The sequence below is a fragment of the Castor canadensis genome, chromosome 8 (genome assembly GCF_047511655.1).
Source record: "Castor canadensis chromosome 8, mCasCan1.hap1v2, whole genome shotgun sequence".
NCBI lineage: Eukaryota > Metazoa > Chordata > Mammalia > Rodentia > Castoridae > Castor > Castor canadensis.
The window spans coordinates 1,325,665-1,348,593 of record NC_133393.1 but is presented as its reverse complement, the minus strand read 5'-3'; the positions used below and the strand labels follow the sequence as shown (position 1 = coordinate 1,348,593).

Sequence of the window (22,929 nt, the reverse complement as noted above, 5' to 3'; positions counted from 1 at the left end):
AATCATCAGGCAATGCAGGGAAAAGTGAGTGTGGCAAGGTTACTCTGCCAGAGTTTGGATTGGGTTTTAATAGAGGGACAGAGGTGCAGAAGAAAAAATAAACTGGATTTATGAAGATATAGCTTCACAAGACAGAAAAGAGACCAATGTATACAAGTGGAAATTATGGGGAAAGAGATGACACTTGTTTAAGAGTTTCCTAATAAAAGTGGGGTAAAGTATTTGGGAAGTAATATAGTATAAGTACAAAGACTCTGGAATTGCACATACATCAGCCAAAGCTTGGGGCTTTCACTTAATAAGCTATAAGTCCTGGGTATGGTAAATACCTGAAACCCCAGGTTCTTTATTTGTGACTTGAGCATAAAACTCTCTACCTCATTAGGTAATGTTTATGATGTACCTAAGAGAGATATAGGATATGCAAATGCTTAGTGTCCTGGATGACTTTAGCTCAATTAGAAACTCCACCTCAGGAAATGCTGAGTGGCCCCTGCCCAGTCCTGCACACCTCTCTTTTGCCTCTTTCACATTTTCATATAATTGAATCTTATCAAATATTATGGAATATAAGTGTATAATCACTTATTTGGACTTATTTTTATAAATTTCACACTTAAAAATCTCTGAAATTACTTACTTTATATGAATTTCAAATTTCATAGCTCTGAAACTAGAAGCCTGTTCATTTTGTTGTCCCCAGGATAGAACTCAGGGCCTCACATTTGTTAGGCAAATTCTGTACCACCTGAGCCACACCACAATCCTCAAAAGTTTCTTCTTAAATCAAGTGTCTGAAATAACCAGGTGACAAAAACTGCACATGACTCAGAACTTACTAGGAAAGTTCACGTATTTAAATGCAATAATATTAATGTGTTTGTAGCACAGATACCACTTGGAGCAATATGGAATACACAGCACACACATTTCATTGACTTCATAAAATGCAAACAATTCTGATTCGTGTTATTGCACTATACGAGTGCAATCCTATAGTTTAAGCATTGCTTTTGCTAGCCATCCTATTTCCAGCATCTAGCAATGGCAAGCTGAACAAACAGTAATTTAATGAAGAAAAAAAGATGTTGAAAAAACTACAAAAGGAATTCTAACTGTGAATAATAGCTACTTCTTCTTTTGAGTCTATTTCACATTCATCTTAGGTAAATCCTATTCCTTCTTTTTCTTTCTCTTTCATTTCTTTTTTGTTGAGACTGGGTCTTATTATGGTGCCCAGGCTGACCTTAAACTTGCGCTTCCCCTGCCTCAGCCCTCTAAGTGCTGGGATTTCAGGTGTGCGCCCCTCTGTTCCCTTTTCTAAGGTCCTTCCAGGATCTTGTTTCTGTTTTTCCAGTTCCGTGATTTAAAGACCATGTAGGTGCATCTTTTCATCTTAATCAAGGTTATAGAAGACCATCTCCCCTGTCTCATTACCAGCAGACCAAGTGTAAAATATCAGGACTTGGTGGTTCTTTTGTTTTGATGTATTTGTTGTGGCTGCTTTGTTTTTTGACTTGCAAGTTGACTAAGAAACCAAAGAAAGCCATGAAAGCACAGAAAAGTTGTTCAAGAAAGGAATGGAATAGTAACTAATGGAGAACCAATTGAGCTCAGAATACCAAATTGGCTTGGTATACTTCTCCAAACAAAAAAATTAATCACAATTTATTCACTGGTAAAATTGCTTTTTTTTAAACCAACTTTTAGTTTTAATGATACCTTGAACTCTATCCAAATATCATTCTTTCCTTATTCTGGTGAGCTGTGTGTAGGCTTTCCTCAATTCTTCCTATCATGTCAACTGAATACCTTACCACTCCCAAATGTCTTACACTCTGCTCTGCCTGAAGAACATTTAGGTCTTTAGTAATGAATCACATTCTCATTCCTTTGATGGTGCCCATGCCTGGCCAAATTGTCCCTATCCATCAAACTCCAGCTCTGCCTCTGTTCTGCTCTCTGGTATCCTCTTTTTAACCTCCACTTTTGGCTTCTCACACTGTCTTTTATCCTCTAGCATGCCCTTCTATGCTTCCACATGCTACACATTTGTCTTCTTCCCTGATTGTTTACAAATAGTCCCTTGGATTTTAGGACCTGCTTTATAGACCAGGTAGTGTAGACCTTTATGGAGCATCAAGTAGCCATTCTGCAGGAATCCTTATTACTGAGCAGTTTCTGTATACTAGCTTCCTCTCCATCCTGATCATTCTGAGTAGAAAAGAACTTAGAGAATAGTGACCATGACTATGCTTTGCTTAATTTCCAGTGTTTAAAGATTAGTTGCTAGCATCTGAAATTCCAAGCACTGATGTAACAGGTTAGCTTCTCTAAAAATGGCTACAAGAATGTTTTCCATCCTTGAACCATGCCAGTGGTTCTGTTTACCAAGGAAGTTTAATGCCACTCCTCTTAGATGTGGCTGGACTTGAAACTCATTTGTTATGAACAGAAGGAGGCTAAATCAAAAGGCAATGCAGCTGTGTTTTGTAGGCTGGGGTTCTCAATCTGAGCATCCATGCCATCAGGAAGCCTTGGTGGTAGGAAGAGGATGAGATGCACATCCTCACCATGGGTCCCAACTAGGGCACCAGTGACGACGGCATCAACTGCCAGACACAATATTAGAAAAGCATCTGCAGAGGGGTCCTGTCCTCAAGCATTGGCCTGGCCTTGCATTTAAGCCTTTCCACCTTAAGCAACACCCAAACACAGTGGAGCAGAGTCAAGACACTTGTTAAAACACTTGTGAAAAGACTTTGTTAAAAGTCCTGATGCACAAAATCTATGAGCTTGTTATAATGAAAATGGTTGTTTAATACAAATTTCAAGGTGGTTTCTTATAAAGAAATAGTGACTGGAAGGCTAGATTTTCAGCCTTTCTTGGGGAAGGAAAAAAAAGAGAAAAGTAGCATGTTGAGTCCTTTTCCTTGTGTGTATACTACATGTTTTAAAGTTCAACAAAAGATAGTTCCTTTATAATTGTTTTCGTGGTACTGGAGTTTGAACTCAGGTCCTCACACTTGCTAGGCAGACACTCTACCACTTGAGTCACTCCACCAGCAGATAGTTCCTCTAGATTGGGGACATTGCAATTTGTCAACAGTGGTTACCACCCCTTATTGCATAACCTGCCATTTCTCACCCCTTAAGAATGCTGCTTTTTTTTTTTTTGCCCTTTTTGTGATGGTTTTTCAAGATAGGGTCTTGCAAACTATTTCCTTGGGGCTGGCTTTGAGCCTCACTCCTTCTCATCTCTGCTTCCTGAGTAGCTGAGATCACAGGTGTGAGCCACAGGCACCTGGAGAGTATGCTATTTAAATCTATACAACATGTACTTATTTATTTTTACTTATTTGTTGTTTGTTTTGGCACAGCCAAGCTCCTCTCACTTACCACTGGAACCAGAATCCCGTATTAGGTTCTCAGTCTATCAGAGTGCTGGGATTTTTGCAGCATAGCAGGTTCTCTAAGAGTTCAAGATGACATAGCCCTACTCGTTTCTGAAACTCTGGTTTGCTCATGTATTCTTGTTTTCTGCTGAGGGGTGTCTCTATCTCTGAACAAGTCTGGTAGAGAAATGGCTGGCCTGTTGACCTGTCTTCATCTCCACAAAGGGTTAAGTGGGTGCAGTTACTACCTGGGACAATTAGGTTCTCCTGTGAGACTCCCATTCATGTCAAGGACAATGGTTTTTGACTCTCCTAATTGATGAAAAGAACTTTATTCAGGCAAAAGGCTATTACTGAAATTAACCTGAAATTAATGCAAAATCAACAATTGCAATGAATACATAATAAATAATTTGAGGAAACAAACTATGTCCATCATAAAACTAAGAGGCCATCATAAGGGCTTAACATAAATACACCACATGAGGACTAAAAAGAAAAGTAATAAGAGCTCCATTGTCATTCAGTTGAGGTTAAATTCAAACATATAAAATCTACTGCTTATGCATGCACAGATCTGTAGATGGAATGAAAAATACAACTGACTTGTATAATAACTGTGGGAAAATATCTCAAATCCAATAACCTTAAAATTCAATCTCATCCTGGACTATAGTATTGAGATGTAAGAGAACTGAATTATAAAATGAGGGTGAGTCAGTTTATCCTGAAAAGTACTACTTAAATGAATAGAAGAAGCTATTATACACTTAAAAACATAATGTTTATTAAATTCTGCATCACACATGCACTTGCATTAATCTTATAGCCTAAAGACAATGATTAAATTATTTCAATTTTAGTCACAAATGTTTAAAAAGTATGTTGAAAACTCCCTTCATACATACTATATTTTAAGTGCATATTCTCTCTGTGATGTGCAGGTACACAGCAACAAACTCTCAAATTGTTTATCTATCAATCTGTATGCCTAAGAATTTGGATTTGGTAGTTGTGGGTTTGAATCCAACATTCGCTGATTGAATTAACTTGAATTAAAGAGCAGTACCAGCCCCGTGTGTTCTTGCAAGGAGACATGTGCTCCCAAACACTTAGCACAGCACTCAGCACAAAACTACTGTTAGCTATTATGAGCCAAAAATCCCAAGGAGCCACTGGAGAACGAAACAATGGTTCTCATTCTTTGAGCTTCCACCACTGAGAAGCTAAGGAGCTATGCAGAAGGTTCTGAGAATCCATTTGTCCATCAACTATGTATGTGTATGTTTGCTGTACATTTTAACTTGTTTGCAAATACATAGATGCTTTCTCATAAATGAAACAAAGAATTTATTTAAAAGCACGACTGTTTCCATAGCAATTTCATAGCATTGTTTATACCGTCAAGCAACTGGCCCCAACATGTACAACTACTACTTGTTGAAATGTGATGAAAACGTTGAACGTTGGGCCAGATCCCTTCCATTTGCCTTCCCATGGGCACTTTCCCTTCTAGCCTGCTCTCTGTATGGAGCAAGACTAGTGGCAGCCCATCTCTTAGGTCTCCTGTCCTATGCTTTCTAACAGGTCCAGCCAATGGTTAGAGACTGCAGGGAGGAAGTCTGAAGGGTGGACTGGTAACTCTTGAGCTTCCTCCCTGGAAGATGGCCATGGAGACTGCTCTGAGCCAAGGTCTCAGCTCATGGCAAGTGGCCTCTCCTACAGATTTCTCTGTCTCACTTTCATTACTATTTTTGGTAGTAGAGCACTTGTTTGGGTAAACTAGCCACAGGGGACTAAACTGTCCATTGTGGCATCTGACATGAAAATAATCATCTTATTATTAGTGTAGATTAAGAGTATCATTCTCCCCTACCACGTGGACACTGGCACTTACAGATATTCAAAAATGGTCTTCATTTTAGAAAACTCTGGAAAGCACTGCCTTACATTTTAGGAGATGTACCTTTGTTTTCCTGACACTTCCCTTCATTAATCTGCAGAGGGATGGCTTCTTTTCCTACGTTGCATGAGTTCCTCACTTGATCATGTTTCAGGGACAGCAAAAGCTTGCATTTTGATTTTTTGCCTGTTCCACCAGTCTACAGTTAAAAACTTACACTGGAAACTCATAAATTCTTAACACTTCATAAATTACTACTAGAATAAAAAATCCAGAACTGATGTTTGACTTTCATTTGCAATGAAAGTATCTTGCATCTAGGTAGATAAAAGTTACTTTTTTCAAAATCTATGATTTGATTTAGTATCAATTCCTACTGAAAATTTGGGCATTGGGAAATGTTGGTGCTATTCCATGATTTCAGAAGACGATCTCTGAAAATGTGATGTCTTTGAGGAGTACCTCAAAAATGGGGTATGAGAACCTGAGCAGAATTTGTTTGGTCCAATTAAAGGTGTTAATCACAGGATGTGACTTGTCTTAAGCCAAAGATTTCAAATATGCAGGTTGCCCTGGAAACAGTGGGAGCAGTGCTGTACCTTGAAGGCAGCATAATAAATCCATCAGTCTATTTCTTTAATATTTTTCCTGATAGACATGGAGCAAGAGAAGAAGATGGTCGGTGATACCTGAGGCCATTGTCATGTTCACCAGGCATTAATATGTCACTCAGCTGAGGCATCTTCTGAGAAATCCTGAGAATGGTGCCTTTTCTGATCCATTTCAAATTTTCCAGAACCAGTGATGCCTTACAACACAATTGGGGATTAATTAAAGTCGTTACAGCTTCTGAACTCCGGGTGAACCTTGGTAGGGTTGTTACCTTGTGAACTTCCATGAGATTCTCTGGTGAGGGTGAGGTAATTATTCTACTTAGGCACCTCCCAGGTTCTGCTTCATAATTTCCACAAATTCTTTGTGCACCTGTGTTAACTACTCACTTAAAGACTATTTTCTCTGAATTTTTTTACCTTTTATCTCAGTTCTGCTAAGTCACACATATCCTATTATATGTTGGAATTTCTTAGGATTTTGATTGCAATAAAACAAATAATATTTATATGCTTTGTTTGCCAAAATGTTAATTTACAGTGTTTGTAAATGCTGGAGGAATTTTATGCTCATGTGTTTAATTTCTTTACTAAACACTTCTCTCCATTAAATCAAATGTTACATTCAAAGTCCAACTAAAGAGCCATCACTTTTGGGAAAAAATCTTAGAATAATTCTTATGAAAAATGAACCCTCTGTCTCTCCTAAATTGATTGCCCTTTGTTTGAAATATCTGTTATCCATCTATCTATCTATCTATCTATCTATCTATCTATCTATCTATCTATCGTCTATCATCTATCATCTATCTATCAATCATCTATAAATACCAGATAATTACTAAGAGAAAATATTTAAAAAATATTAAACATTAAGTTTTGTAACTGTATGTTTTCTGCACTGTATGGTGCCCACAACCACTTAATCAGTTCTCATTCACCTGGCTTTTTTGTGGTGTTGGGGATGGAGGCCAGTGCCTCACTCATCTTAGGCAAGTCCTCTACCACTAAGATACAACAACCCCCCCCCCAGCTGAATTGTTAGTTTTGTCTTCTGATTGAGCTAGACCAATAAAAACAACCTAAAGGTAAGCTTTTAATACACCTGCCAATGTATTTGTAGTGGTCATGCTTCTCTATTACACACTGATATTACATTGAAGATTATTTCTTGTGTGGTTTTCTGAAATAATTCACTAATGCATTTATTTATCTAATTAATTTATCAAGAATGTCTAGTGTGCCAGGTACTATGTCAGTATTGAGGGCATGATTTTGACTGAAATAGACATTTTATAATACTGTAATGAAGTGCATTCATTTCATTGCAACTCATTTCATGGTCTTCTTTCTTTTTTCACTTCTGGGTCAACATTCTTATCTGAGAAAAACACAGCCATTTTGTCAGTAAATATAATACATGTAATTCTGAGTCTGGTGCTGTCTTTAAGGAATGGGGATCTTTCTTTGGACACCACAGTGTGGAACACAGTAGGCTTGATATTCATGTTCTGAACAAACATCCACCCACCCCATGAGAAACTGAGATCAGGTGTGTGGAGGTGTGAGACAAGAATCAGATTCTGGACAAGCAGTAAGGGTGACAAAGAACACACAAATTCCCAGTGTCAGGCAGAGAAAGAGTCTACAGAAAAGTAAATGTGTGGTGCTCCTGGAGCTTGCAGAAGAAACAACTAGAGAAAGACCTTTTGGAAGAGTGAGTTTTTGATCAAGGAATGAAAGAACAGGAAGAATTTAGCCACAGAAAATTATGTGAAGAGACCAGGGGAAAGAAAAGGCAGCTGAAGAACATGGAAATATTCCTCTGCATATAAATTATCCTTCTCTAAAAAAAGCTATAAATTGTCTTACAATGTAATTCTATATGGCATTACTTTTTATACACTCATATGCTCCGTAAGTCTGGCGTTCACTTTTCAAATATTCAATAGTAAATGATCCCAACTCTATATTTTTCTTCTTCCTTATCACTGAGGGTCAGTTGAGCTCATTTAAATATCACCACAAGAAAGATACAGAAAACCCCTCATTTTTAGAAACTAATTCCAAAATGTCTATGACCTAAATGTAGCTCTATGGGTTTACACTGAGGAATGATTTCAGTCTCTTTTGGTTATATTTGCACTGTGCTGTTGTCATGTCTTCTACCAAAGGATTTTTAAAGAAGTTAATTCCTATTTATACACTAACATGCAATGCTGTGTTAGCAATGACTGATAACATTAGCAGATATTCTAAATACATAGTCAATTTGCATAAAGCACTCAACTTAGTGTCAGTGACAAGACACAAAATTCCAATAGGTAACTGGGAAGGTTAAAGCTAAGATGTTCTTCTCAGCAGATGCTCTTGGCTCACAATGGCTTTTCTATTTAATGTACCACAAATTAACCCACTGCTCGGTGTTGAAGGCGGTTATTTCCATAGTGTTGTCATAAGTCATACCTTGCTGCAAAGGTATTTGTTCAGTAACTGCACACAGTGTCTGAGTAAATCTTCCTTTCCAAGTAGAATCTGCCTCCACACCACTATGCTGCCCTCAGGCCATGGAAAGTCCCACCTTCCGTAATATATAAAGATTTATTCCACATCATAGTGACCTTGGAGTTGTATCTTTCTTGTCACCTCTCTTCACCAAAATACCACTTAATAATTCCTCAAGAAAACTATTGCTCAAGTCTCTTTGGGTGCCAACAAAGCAGGTGAATAACTGACTAATGCTGCTGGCTTCTGTCAATCACACAAAGGTGACAATTACTTAACTATCACATGGACTCCTCTGTTTTGCCAGGAAAATTATAACTCTTCTAAGAAAAAATTCACATGATTAAATTTTCTTAAATTGCATGTGTTTCAATATCAATCTTATATATAAATGCCAAAAATGAAAGCAGCCCAAATGTTCTTCATTTGATGAATGAAAAAACAAACTGGTGATTTCATATGCTGAAACATGGCACAAGACAGGCATGGCTGTAACTCCTGTAATCCCAGCAGTAAGGAGGCTGAGGTAGGTGGATCATGAGTTTGAAACCAGCCTGGAATATATAGTGAAATCTGGTCTAAAATCTCTCTTTAAAAAAACTCAAACTGCAAAGAAGGAAAAAGGAGAGGATGGCATGTGAATATGATCAAAGTACTTCATATGCATGTATACAACTAAAATAATGAAACCCATCAAAATGCTTTAAAAAGAGGGGTTAGAAAATAATGGAGGGAGCAAATTTAAACAAAGTACTTTATGCATGTGTGGAATTATCACAGTGAAACCCCTCTGCACAATTAATACACACTAATGAAAAAGAATAAAATACTAATATAATTTGAATGAATACTAATTGCATTATGGTAATTAAAGAAGCCGGACTAAAAAGACTATTGTAAAAATTATAAACTACCAAATAAAGATCAAAAGATTAAATATTAATAATGAAAATGAGAACTGTAAAATTGGTACAGTGTCGGGGGGATACTAGTGGAAGAGGGGAGGGTGAAGGAAGGAGATTAAGGTGACAGTATATGGTAGGTGGACTTCATGTACCTATATAAAACAGAACTAAGGACCCTCTTGCAATCACTTTAAGTGGGGGGGAAGGGGGTTGAGGGGAGATATGATGGGGCCAATGTAAATAATGTGCAATATAAGTCTAATCAAAGTTGTCACTACGAATCTCCTCCTGTATAATGAATATATCCTAATAGAAACTTATTATAAAAAATAATCAAAAGAACTCCCATGTTCATGGATTGTGAAAATTAATATTGTTAAAATAGCCACACTACCAAAAGCAATGTACAGATTGAATGCAAAAAGAGCAATGCTGGAGGCATCACAGTACCTGATTTTAAAATATACTACACAGCCAAAATACAAAAGCAGCGTGGTATTGACATAAAAACAGACAGATGAATGGAACAGAAGAGCAGATCCAGAAGTCAACCCACATGTCTTTAGCCAGCCGATTCTCAACAAAGATGCCAAAGTACACAATGGAGAAAGAACAACCGATCAACAAATGGTGCTGGGAAAACCAATGTCTGTCTGCATGTCAAAGATTGAAAATTGATCCTTATGTCTCACTCTGTAAGTAATCAACTCAAAATGAATCAAAACCTTCATGTAAGACCTGAAAGTTAGAAAGTTCTGGAGGAAAAACACTTCAAGATGTTGGCACAAAAAAAGATTTCTTAGCTAGGACCCCAAAAGCACAGTAGCAAAAGCAAGAATTGACAAATGGTATTATATCAACTGAAAAAGGATTTGTAGAGCAAAGGAAACAATCCACAGAGTGAAGAGACAGCAGAGAATATTCACTGGCTAGTCATTCAGGAGACAGTTAATATCCAGAACATAGAAATAAGTCAAAACACATACCAAAAACCAAGAAATCCAAGAAAAAACGGGCAAAGGATCTTAATAGACACTTCTCAGTAAATATATGAAAATTTCCTCAACTTCTGTAGTCATCAGGAAAATTCAAATCAAACTGCAATGAGATTTCATTTCAGCCCAGTTAGAAAGGTTATCACTGAGAGAACATATAGCAGCAAATGCTGGCAAGGATGGGGAGCAAGAGGAAAACAGTGTGAAGTTTCCTCAAAACCTAAAAACAGAGCTACCACGAGACCCAGCCATACCAGTCATGGGTATGTACTCAGAGGAAATGAGACCGACATACAAAATGTGCCAATATTTGTTGTAGCATATCACAATAGCCACACTCTGGAATCAGCCTGGGTGCCATCAGCTGATAAATGGATAAAGAAAATATGCCATCATCTATTGTCTGTCTATCTAGCTAGCTAGCTATTTATTATCTATCTATAATCTATCTATCTATCTATCTATCATCTATCTATCTATCTATCATCTATACACATACATATACAAAGTATGTCATAAGGAAGTCATAAGGAGTCATAAGGAAGAATGAAATCCTATTATTTGCAGGAAACTGGATGACACCATGTTAAGTGAAGTACACCAGAGGCACAAGTCTCATATGTTTTCTTTCATATGTGTAAATTTTAAAAAAAGACCTAAAGTCAAAGGGGATTATGTGGAACTGGGAATGGGGCCAGGAAATGGTGGAGAGAGAGGAGAGGAACAGAGGGTTGAGAACGGTAGGTGAACTTGCTCTATAAATCATGTAAATGTGACAGTGAATATCATTAATCTGTATAATTACTGCATGTTAATGACCACAATACCAAAGAGAGAGAAAGGCTATTGTATTGCTTCTACTTACATGAAATTCTACAAAGGACACAACTATAACAACAAAAAGCAGATGTGGTTTCCAGGACCTAATGGAGGCCAAAAAAACTGATGACAAAGGGTCATGAGAAACATGGGGTGCTGAAAACATTACATCTTAATTTTGTTGTTAGTCACACTGTGGTTTGGTTGTAGTGACACTGTGGTTTGGTGGTACTTAAGGTGTGGCTTGGTGGTAGTTACACTGGTTTGGTGGTAGATACGCTATGGCGTGGTGGTAGTTATGCTGTAGTTTGGTGGTGGTTACACTGTGGTTTGGTGGTAGTTAAGGTGTAGTTTGGTGGTAGTTACACTGGCTTGGTGGTAGTTACACTGGTTTGGTGGTAGGTATGCTATGGTTTGGTGGTAGTTACACTGTGGTTTGGTGGTAGTTAAGGTGTAGTTTGGTGGTAGTAACACTGGCTTGGTGGTAGTTACACTGTGGCTTAGTGGTAGTTACACTGTGGTTTGGTGGTAGTTAAGGTGTGGTTTGGTGATAGTTACACTGGCTTGGTGGTAGTTATGCTGTGGTTTTCATTTGCCAAACACATTCAACTATATCCCAAGTGGGTAAATTTTATTGTGTGTAAATAACATCTCCATAAATCTGACTTTCAAAGAGTAAAAAATTATTAATATCATTAATTTTGGGAAAATCTAAAGAGATATACTCAATAATCATAAAGAGCAATGAAGCAAAGAAGAAAGTTTTGATTGTATAAGGTATTTTAAGGATTTTTCTCTTTGTAGAGTACCAATAACATTTCCTTATGCTTCGTTCTACAAATGAAAATTACACTTTAGGAAAAATGCACTTTGAACAGATGCCTTGTTTTGTATTATCTTAATACCAAGTTCCCTCACATAATCTCTAAAAGCAACAGTACTTAGTTATGTATGAGATTGCTTAATGAGTTGATTGGTTATGATAATCACCACTCAATAACACACTGTTATTTCACTGTCTGCAGCTGCAAGATGATTACATTTTACCTCTCACAGTCTAGTAAGCAACTGAATAATTTAGAAAGACAATGGAGAAAACAGCTGCTTGAAGCTCTCATGTAACATAACCAGGGTTCAGATTCAAGGAATAAAGGAGCCGCTCAGAGATGGCTCTGGGAAGGGGGTTGGGACAGGGGCCTTACCTCTGTGTTTGGGTCACATAGCTGTCCTCATAAGACTCATAGGCCTGACCATCATAGTCACCCCCATAGCTGTCATCATAACCCTGAAACACAAAACAGCAGAAGCACCGGTCAGCAATCAGTTAGGTTAATTTTGATCTACCTTTGGTTAATAAGATTTTAGACAATGTGATCTTGGGCTGCTTTTTATGTGTGGGTTACTGAGCCCGTGTAACAATTCTCACATCACCAACAATCTTTATTAATTAAATTCAACATATCAATGCAATACCTAGTGCATCTGCCTAGTAAAGGTGAGGACCCGAGTTCAAACCCCAATACAGAAAAAAATGGCAATACCTACTCTAAGATGTATTTAGAATTTTGACTGACACTAGTGATGACCATGTAAACTGTTAAAATTAGTTTTTCTTTTGAGATATTATGTGTGTATGAACAACCAATGTGATAGCTTAGCAGTAGTGCTAACATACTTTTCACAACCCTCCGAGGGGGGAGGTGTTTCACCTAATGCTACATATAATTAAGGCAGCAAACATAAGGTACAGGATCCCTAAATTGTGGTCAACTTTCAAGAAAAATGATGGAGACAATATTGCAAAAGTCAGTAAGTAAATGGTAAGAGCAAAGGGAGGAAGGAGGGAGAGAAATGCTCTGACTCTCTCTTCCTCTTGGTTGGTTTACACTCCCTCTCCCTCCACCCCAGCATTTTTAGTGTGGAGGGGAGAATTTTCAATTGTACAGAAAAGGTGGAATAATAATATAATTATTTTACGGATCACCTGTCCTTGATCTAGACCAACTGCTGACATTTTGTCCTGTTTCTATTACCAGACATTATGTACATATGTGGTCTCTTAAACCATTTGTAAGTCAGTTTCAGAAACACTGAATTTCACCTCTAATCATTTCTGTTTGCCTCTCCTAGTTCAGGTCTACTTAAACACAGTGCAACTGTTACTCCTAAATCACAAGAATCCCATACACACCAAGTCTTTAGTCAGAATTTTGCAATTACTTGAAACATTGTTGAAATTTATAGTTACTTTGATATTTAATACTTTGATATTTAATAGGTATTTTTAAAACCAGAATTCAGTTAAGAGTCCTGAATGCAACTTGGTGATCTCATCTGTTTAATCATTTTAAAACTTGCATATTTCCCTGGCCACAATTTCGACTGCTCATAATATCGACTGTTTTGTCTTTTCTGGATCATTTGTTTTACAGATTAGCCCACCTTCTGAATTTGACTATTCTCATAATTACATTCAAATTCAATATTTTTGAAAAAATATTACACGTGTGATATTGTGTGGCACATTCTCATGGGTGGACATGTTAAAATGCTAGCCTCATTCTTGATTGCTTGTCTGAGAAGTTTAGGGAGAGATGATTTGCAGTTGGCGTTTTGTGAGCTCTAATTCAGTGTTTGCAACTTCTGCCACCCCATGTTGAGAATCCCTGTTACTTGTATGTGGTTTAGGTTTGATTTTTCATTGCCTCCTTACCCCCTATTCTGGGTACTTTTACAAGTATTTGTGGCTTTCCTCTTCATTTTGTCTTTCATTTATAAAATTTTGTTTAGCACATGCAGTAGTGTTCACCGCAGTATATCCACCTTCACCACACCCTCTCCAACCACTGTTCTTCACTCCTCTACCCTCAGGCAGACACTTCAGTCTCCACAGATGAAAGAGAACATCAGCATTCGTTGCCCTGTGCTGGCTTATTTTACTTAACATAGCGTCTAGTTCCATCTGTCTTGCTGCAAATGGCAGGGTTTCATTTTTATGTCTCAGTGATATGGTGTCCACTGCACGGTGCTCTGAGCTTCCACAATGCTATGCCTTTGTGTCTTTCTTTTCATTCATCCTGCTGGGTACTCAACAAGCTCATTCAGTCCAGGTGCCGGTGTACTTCAGGTCTGAGAAATGTCTCTCCATTTTTCTCCCTCTCAATACCTCTTCCTAGTGAGAATGGATTTTCCTGGATGGGTATTGATTTTATCTTTTTTTTTTCTATGTAATACTTCTTATTCTTCTTTGTTTTACTCAGAGAGAGAATTCTATAATTTGTATTTCTATGAAATATTTGATCTGATTACTCACCCACAGGTGCACGCATGTTAACTAATGGGGTGTGGGGAGGATTTCCATGCTCCCAATGTAGTTCACACATCTTGTTCTCTGCCCAGGGACTTAGCTCCCCTCTGAGAAACAGACTCAGTGTCCCAAGTGGAATTTTCCAGAATTGCAACATTCTAGCACTCCCATTCTTCATCCTGGGGACCCACTTGGGTTGGTAAGCAAAGGATGGATGTTACTTGCCATAAAACCAAATCTCCTTTCAAGAATCCAGGCTCTTAGTCCTTCATCAAAATTACGAAAACGTCTTCACTCACCTTCTCTTTTTATTCAGGACCTATGAGTTCTGGCTTTCCACAGGAGGTAAGCATGTTTAAATTTGTTTTGTTCCTTTCTATTTCCTTATTTGTAACCCATAGTAAGGAGCTAGAAGAGACAGAACTGGATACGTACACGTTTTTATGGTTTCAGGTCCCCTGCATCCACTGTCACTCCTTTCCACTTGTTGAAATGCCACTGATTCTTAGAGGTCATTGTGGCACCATCTCCACAAAGCTTTTCCTTCCTTCATGGGCGTGTGGTATGCCGATGTCAGCCTCTGAATCCTGACAGCTGCTGTTTCCTCTCACTGGTACTTAGCATGTCTAAGCTTATCCTGCATTTATTTTTCTACAGTTTTTAAAATTTCTTTGAAGAATGTAGGGTTCTTTAAAACAAGGAGCATATGATACTCAATCATTTTAGATGCCTTGTGAGGACTATCACTGTGTACTCCATAGACTCATTAAATAAAGACACACTGGGTTGTTACTGCAGCACAAGGAGACTGGGCTGCCCCATTGTAGCTACAGGACAACTCACATCAATCCCCACCAAGAGAGAAATATTTCATATGATAAGTGCTTAGCAGTGTTGTGTCTGTGTGTGAAGAATCTCTTTGCCATTTGCTCTGGGGAGGTTATTATATTTTACCTCCTCACACTTTCACTTTTTAAAAAATCCTACTTGGAGTAGATAGAAATCTTGTTAGTTCTCAGTTTCATAAGCATACCATGGGATGTTCCCCAAAGAATTGTATTTCTGTAAAGTGATGCATGAATATAATCCATTTTTCTTTTCTAAAACTTGATTATTAAAAGCCCATCTTTTGTGATGGCAAGCCATCAGACTTTATATTAACCACTGAATTACCCATTGTCAGTATCAGGTATAAAAGAAGACTCAGACACAAATCCTGCCTTTGAGAAGTTCTTATCCAGTGGTGTTCTGACATATGTCTGAGAATTTCCTGTCCAAATAAATTGTATGCATACATGTGCATACCACACATGCTATACACTCATAAATATATTATAAATGTTAATGTCAAAAAGCACACAATTTACAAGTGAAATGTAGAATTTATCATCAATCCTATCTGCACATCAGCTCAGTATGACTTGCTAATTCCTATAAAACCCACGGCAGAGTTTTATAATTCTATTGTCACAAGTATATGCCAATGAGTCACAACACAGGTAAGCACTTAACTCGGATGCAATTCAGCAAAGAAGGTGCACGTGTTACTGACGGATGTGCACTTCCAAGTTGAGTGTTATTTGGAAAGTAAAATGGAAGTGGAGTCTCACAGACATGTCAGAACTTGTTTGTCAGTGATATGAGCAACTTTGTTCTGAATTAAAGAATAGCTGTCACATACTTCCCTTTGATTTGTGTTGCATCTAAAAATGTAAAAGATACAGACAAAACATGCTTTTAAGTTACTCCTGTTAGAGGCATTTAAACTGCTTTTGCTGAAAAGCATGGATTCCTTATTCAGGCCCATGAATTAACAAAAGCAGAAGAAAATCATGACTTCTGTCCTCCATTTTGTGTCTGTTTTTGCTTTAAGCCATTCTCTTTACAATCACTTTGCAATCACCGTGGATTCCAGGAAAAATAGATGATAACATCTTCATGACAAGGGACAGAAACCACCCCAAGAGTAGAGTTTCCTCAGGATGGACCACCTGCCAGGTGACAATAAATCCAGACAACTCCAGAACCTCTCTGGAACCTCTCCCAGAACAAGGACTGAGGTAATGGTCAAGCAGAACACACCTGTGACTGGGACTGTTTAACTCTGCATCCCCTTTGTCCCTCGCTCCAGTTCTTTGTCTACTTAAACCTATAGCTCATGTCTGTCCCCCAAAGGTGGCTGAAGATGAGCTGGGTGCTCACTCTCCCTCTTCTCATGTGTCCTGAGCTGTGCAATAAACCTCCTTCTCTGCCTTCACCAGGCCTCTTTATTTGGCATTTAGGGGTGGGAGGCTGGACCTGGCATATGGAATCTCAGGAGTTTGGGCCTTGGATCCAAAACTCTGGTTTCACCTTCTCCTGAATAACATTTCCTTCCTAGCTTTCTGAGCTCTAGATAATGAATGAAGGAATGAAGTCCTGGCTTTTCGCCTTTGCCATCTGTGGTATAAATATTCTTTGTCAAGTTGTCACCATTATGCCACAGAAAACAGATCTGGGAAGATAGGTATCATAGCTCACCATTGTATATCATTTCCATTGTGCAGACACAATAGACACACATAACTTAATGAGCACAAATTTGAACAAAATAGGTAATGATGAGTTTGTGTTTGCTATCTTTACGTTTAATAAAATTTATTCAGCTTTAAGTTTGTACAGTTTAATGGTTGTTCAACAAGAAGTTCACAAAATTCCTGCAATGTTTTTGAGGGATCTCGTGAGCCAAGATGAGTCAACCACAGCACACGGGGCTCTTGGCCGACTACAGGAGATCAACAGATGCATAAACAATAGGACGGAATCGGGAATGGCTCCAGTGGAGTCTTAATAGGTGCTAAGGGAGCACACTGGATGAATTCCTACATCTGTTTGAGCATTTCAAGAGAATTTCAGAGAAGGTCTTGTTTCATAGGGTTTTAAGGATAACTAAATGTTTCCCATGTAGACAGGCAAGTAAAATGAGGGCATTCCATTTCCAGGAAAACTAAGTGTGAATGTATAGAACTATGAACAACAAAAACCCTACATCACTGTGATGTTGGAACAGTTGGATCTAACAAAGCAATAAATGCCCAAGAAGCAGGAGGCAGTTGGATGAAGGAAGTCAGTGAGGGCCAGGCCTGAAGTGCTGTCTGTAACTGGTAAGGAGGTTATGTCTCTCTGGGAGGAAAAGAAGACACTGAAAGGTAGGTCTCAAGGAGCAGACTGACAAAATTTAAACCTGCATTTTGGAAATTTTATTTGACTCAAAAGTAATTCCAGATCTTTTAGAGGCTCCACTATTTCCTCCTATTGTCTTGAACTGCTAATCGTGGTTACAGTAAAGTCTCTGCCTGGTAACTTTAACTTCCATGACTTTTCTCTTCCTCTTGGTTTTGCAGATTTGCTTCTAACATGTCTTGTAAGTTTTCATTGAACTCTTGATGTTGTGTAAAAGAATTTGTGAAGGCATTAGCTTATGGCATTTTCTTCCAAGGAGGATTAAGTGTGCTCCTGACAAGCACTTACAATAGCAGCAGAGAACCTAGACACCATTCAGAGTTGGTTGTAGGAACTGGACACAGAGGCTGGAAGCTTACAGACTCTGAACCCAAGACAGAGCTCTAGAAGCCATCACTACCTAAAAGATGCTGAAATAACCACCACTGCACACAGTCTACTGAAAAGGAAAGCACAATGTACACCTACTGTCCTGAACACATGTTGGGAGACACAACCCCATCCCGCCTCCATCCAAGGAAATGAAGATGAAGACACCAGATCAACCGTAATAAACACAGTCTCATTTGGTACTGACGCCCCACTCCATAAGGACCCTACATAGTTTGCATGTCAATGTTTTTGTGATTTTGTGTTAACACAGACCTGGCTATATTCATGTTCATAGACAAAAAATAAAAGCAATAATTTTAAAAACCATGGAAATATAAGCAGTATATTAAATAAATATCCTCTCGAAATGAGGATGTGGCTCGGGGAACAGCGCTCATCACATCACAAGGCTTGGGTTCCATCCCCAGCACCAAAGTACGAAAGTAAATAAAGACGAACCCTCTAGGTACAGTTAGCATTTTTCCTTTTTCCAATCAGTACTACTTCACACAAGCAAAGGTGTTTAAAGATTTCTTATCACTTACAAAAGGGAAGAGTGAAGTATGGGGAAAAACTAGTCAAGGATATGAAGCTGTGGTGTGCAATGTGAGTGTAGACTATGACCACACACTGCAGAGTTCAAAAAAGCTAGAAGGAAGGTTTTTAAATTTTTCACCACAAAGAAATAATAAATGTTTGAAAAACACTATTTTCCCAGATTTGAACCTTACACAATGCACATACATATCAGAACATTACATAGTCTGGGGTGTAGGTCAGTGGCAGAAGACTGGGATCTCTCCCTAGCACAATAAAAACTCACGTGCAGTTTTATGTCAATGGCAAATAAATTTTAAACAGAGTCCTCATACAAACGTCTCTTGTTGCATACTTTGGGAAATAAATGTCTCCAAAATATTACATCTCTGACAGTTTACCTAATATTCTTGTATTGAGTTTACCTGGTTTTAAAAGTTAAGTTGAACCATAGGAAATTTCCAGTTTCAAAGGTCAAAATGGTGAGATGTTGGCAGTTCCCTAAAGTTCAACCTAACACTAGCCTTAAAAACTATAAAACTGATTTTTTTTTAATTAAAGGGGAGTGAGAAAGACTTGAGCTACTAGTTAGCAGCAAATTGGTCTGGTTTTAGAACATAATTTGGAAATGTAAATGATACCAAATGTCATCCTGACTCTGTTAGACACCCACACATTCCCCACAGACTTTAAAAGCTCACCGTCCTTGGTGGCGGACGACGTAGTGTTTGGTCACTATCTTCACTGGGGGTTTTATTTTCTGTAAAAGGCCAGTGGATATTAACAGAAAACAAGTAAATAAAAGGGGATAATGTGAAATTTTCTCCTGCAATCAAGTTTAGAAAGAGAAAATAAAGTCCAGCAAGCAATAATAATCAAAAAACATAAAACATTCTAAAATTAAGTCAATTAATTATAAGGGTCAGTGTCATAAATTTGCAACAAAACCCTCAAATGCTCAGCACGGAGGGGACTGACCTTTAATATTACTGAATGTAATTAGCAGGTCAGATGGGAACTTGACATTTACCTTGCTTTATGAAGTTGTTTAATTCTTGTATACACCTTCCTTTCTCAGCTTGATTTAAAATACAGAGAGTATGATTGTTGGGTATGACCTCTGTGACTATGCAATGGCAATAGTTCAATTTGTAAAGTATTTCATAAAATATTACTAAAGACAAAAACTCTCATGGAGTGCAATATTTTAATAGTAAATATTTCTTCAGGACCTAAGTTAGCAGTGGTCTGACAGGTATCGTCTGGATGGTGAATTATTTACACTTCTCTTAAAAAGTTTTGTGTGAATCTATCCCTACACTTAAATCACATTCTAACCTTGACATCGTATAGGTGTTTCTGTAAAACAGACAAGGCTGTAACAGTGTCTTCCATCTTTCTTCCCATTGAAAGAAGGCTACCTGTGAGGAATCATTAGTTGGAAGCCCATGGCAAGGGAAACCCCCCAGTGTGGCTGTGCTGCTGAAGAAGCAGGTTGGCTTCCTCTCTGTGGGAAGTCATTATGTATTAAAACTACTGACAAGCATAAGGGCTTACACCCTTGGTGGGGGGTCCTCCACCTAACAGCCTAGCTCAGGTGGCAGTGCTTAAGTTTTCAGTTTTCTATGGAAACCTGTGAGTAGGTCCTTAGGTAGAGACAGTATTCAGAAGCATCTCTGCCTCCGTGTTGTAGCTCTTCCCAGAGGTATGTAAACCTCACATGATGACTGGAAGTTGCATGTCTCTGAAATACTTTTTAAGAAAGTAAAGGCTTCTAAGGAATCACAAGAACAGCTTCGACAGTCATGCATATGCAACCCAGTGTTCAAACTACCAAATTAATTTCTGGGGAGACTAATTTCAACTTTTAAATCAACCAGGTAAAATAAAAAATCTCAAGTGGGACACGTGGGGGTTATTTGTACTTAAATGTTAGGTTCATAACATTTTATTCAAGAGAGCACATTTGCACTCAGCACAGAGGCATGGGTTCAGAGACCTCTGAGTGCCAGAATGTAAAGTGCTTACACACCAAATTTCACTTAAAAAGTAACTTGAGCCTATGTTGTTTGTCCTGCCTCTTTATACCTGTTTCAGGGATTAGGAAAATGAGAAAGAAGTTTATGAGAGCATAGCCTGGCTAAGAGTGTCTTTGCTAGAATTCAAACTCAGTATTACATCCTTGTCTAGGGTTTAATCTCTAGTTGCTTTGCCTTTAGGCCTCAAATCACTAATGGCAAAATATATCCTTACATAATTGGCTTTAAATCATATTAGTATATAAGTTTATAATAATAAAAACATGTGCTTTAAGTGCTGTGCTGTGGCTCCAGTGGTATGAGTGCCTGCCTGGCAAGTGTGAGGCCCTGAGTTCAAACCCCATTACAAATAAAAACAAATAAGTAAACAAACAAAGAACATGACTTAAGGTTTTTCTGTTATAACCTATTTTGGGGAAATAATGAAAGAACATTTGGGGTTAGCAATTTTGTACTGTATTTTTAAGAAAACACCATCAACAGATGAATGGGTAAGGAAGGTGCGGTGCACATATGCACAGTGGGATAAAATTTAGCCTTAGCAAGGAAGGAAATTCTGTCATTTGCAGCAACACGAATAGACGGACAATGGGTTTATTTTTAGTTCTTTTGCACAACTGGTACAGTGAGTGAGAGAGTATTGTGCATTTCAAAGCTGATGAGAGTGAATTTCAAATGCTCTCACCACAGAAATGTGAAGTATTTGAAGCACTGGAAATGTCAGCTAGCTTTTCAAATTGTTGTCCATCTCATTCATAAGTCACAATATCAGTTTATATACTGTAAGTTTATGAAATGTGGTCAGTTTGGTACAAGAAGCAGTCTTTTATCTTCAAGCAGGTAGATGGTTGTGTGGGACATCAGAACTCTGCCATGTGACTGCCATGATCTTGTGAGCTCACAGGCAAGCTTGATGCTGCTTCACAGATGGTAGCGGGAGACCTGAGACTCTGGCATCAGAGGACAGGACCTCATTACTCACAGCAAAGTAACAGCCCAGGTGCGAAGTGGTTCCTGTGACTCCCTATGTGCCCCACATTCCACAGGGGATGCAGGTGGAGCCTCCTTGGATCCTGTGCACTCATGGGTGCTTTGCAGGGAAATAGGGGGGAGTTTTCAAAGTAAGTAAAAGCAAGCCTGCTCTTCACCTTGCCCCTCAGTGCCATGGCTGCAAACCTTGTCCTGTTCAGGACAAGGAGTGCAGTACAGGCCTCACATTCTTGGCATACCCAGCAAGGAAGGGCAGGGCACTTGGGGCTGGTGGAAGATTATGTCTTGCACGAGATGAACCAAACACCTGAACTCTAGAATTCACAGGTAGAGCTTTTCAACGTTGAGGGAGAATAGGGAGCTTATGGCATTGTTTCCTGGCATCTGTAGTATCTGAAGAGTGGGTCAGGAGATGATAATGTGTACTGTTAACTTTATTTCTTTGGCACAATTTAATGAGCTTTCTTCTTTAAAGTCTGCATTCTTTCCGTTCCCTATATTTCTACAATATTTTATCTACGGAGAGCGCTAGCCAGTAACCCTTTTTGTTATCAGCTATAAACACAGTCATGATACACTATCTCCTAAAACAAAGATACACATTTTTAGTAAAACTCTTCAGCTTAACTATTAAAACCATAACAGTTTCAAATCTGCTTCTCTTCAGTGGAAAGAATGACTGAAAATTAATTTCCAAAGTAGCACATGTTTCACAGCTGCCATCATTATTTTTGGTGACTAAACTATTAAATGTGACTTAGGTTTCCAAGTAGGTGATTCTTAATCATGAACAGTTGTGTTACTTTTCTGCTAAAAAGGAAACTGTAAAATATAGTAGGACATCATAAACTGTACATTAATAAAAATAATAAAACCTGTTGTGCGGAGTGGACAGAAGAGAGTTTAGTTATTTTCAGACTGCTTCTAGGTGACAATGAAATTAGATCTCCTGGAACACGGTTTTCTTCCCCTAGTGCCATGAGAGGGTATTGACTGTAACTTCTAGAAAGATTCAGTTGCCAGTAAGGTTCTTCTATCCATCCCTACCTTCGAAATGCCCTTTTAACACTTTAGGGTTCAGACAGCGATGTTTTTAGTCCAGTTAACGAATGGAACTGTGAGCAGTGAAACTGGAGGTTTTGAGTAGCCAGGGCTAGGTTGCTAACGGGTCACTGTTCAGTGTCCTAATGCTGCATCCTTCCATCCTCTGTCTGTCCCCACTTCCCGACAGTCCACAGCAATGCTGTAACACAGCTGCCTAAGTCTGCAGGCCTTCCAACTCACTCACTGAAGAAAAAGACAGGTGAATGCTGTCCTGACTCAGAAGAG

At 38.4% G+C, this 22,929-nt stretch overlaps 1 protein-coding gene across 7 annotated transcripts in view; it reads right to left on the bottom strand.

The window, feature by feature from the left end:
- Khdrbs2 (KH RNA binding domain containing, signal transduction associated 2) overlaps positions 1-22,929 on the bottom strand; it is a 497,340-nt gene that overhangs the window by 79,000 nt on the left and 395,411 nt on the right. For all 7 annotated transcript variants that reach the window (XR_012450579.1, XR_012450575.1, XR_012450578.1 and 4 more), the window contains exon 7: positions 12,336-12,418. Coding sequence is in view for 1 of the 7 variants with exons in the window: in XM_074081820.1 (XP_073937921.1) it covers positions 12,336-12,418 (83 nt within the window). In the remaining 6 variants the exon portion in view is untranslated. The remainder of the gene's footprint in view (positions 1-12,335; positions 12,419-22,929) is intronic.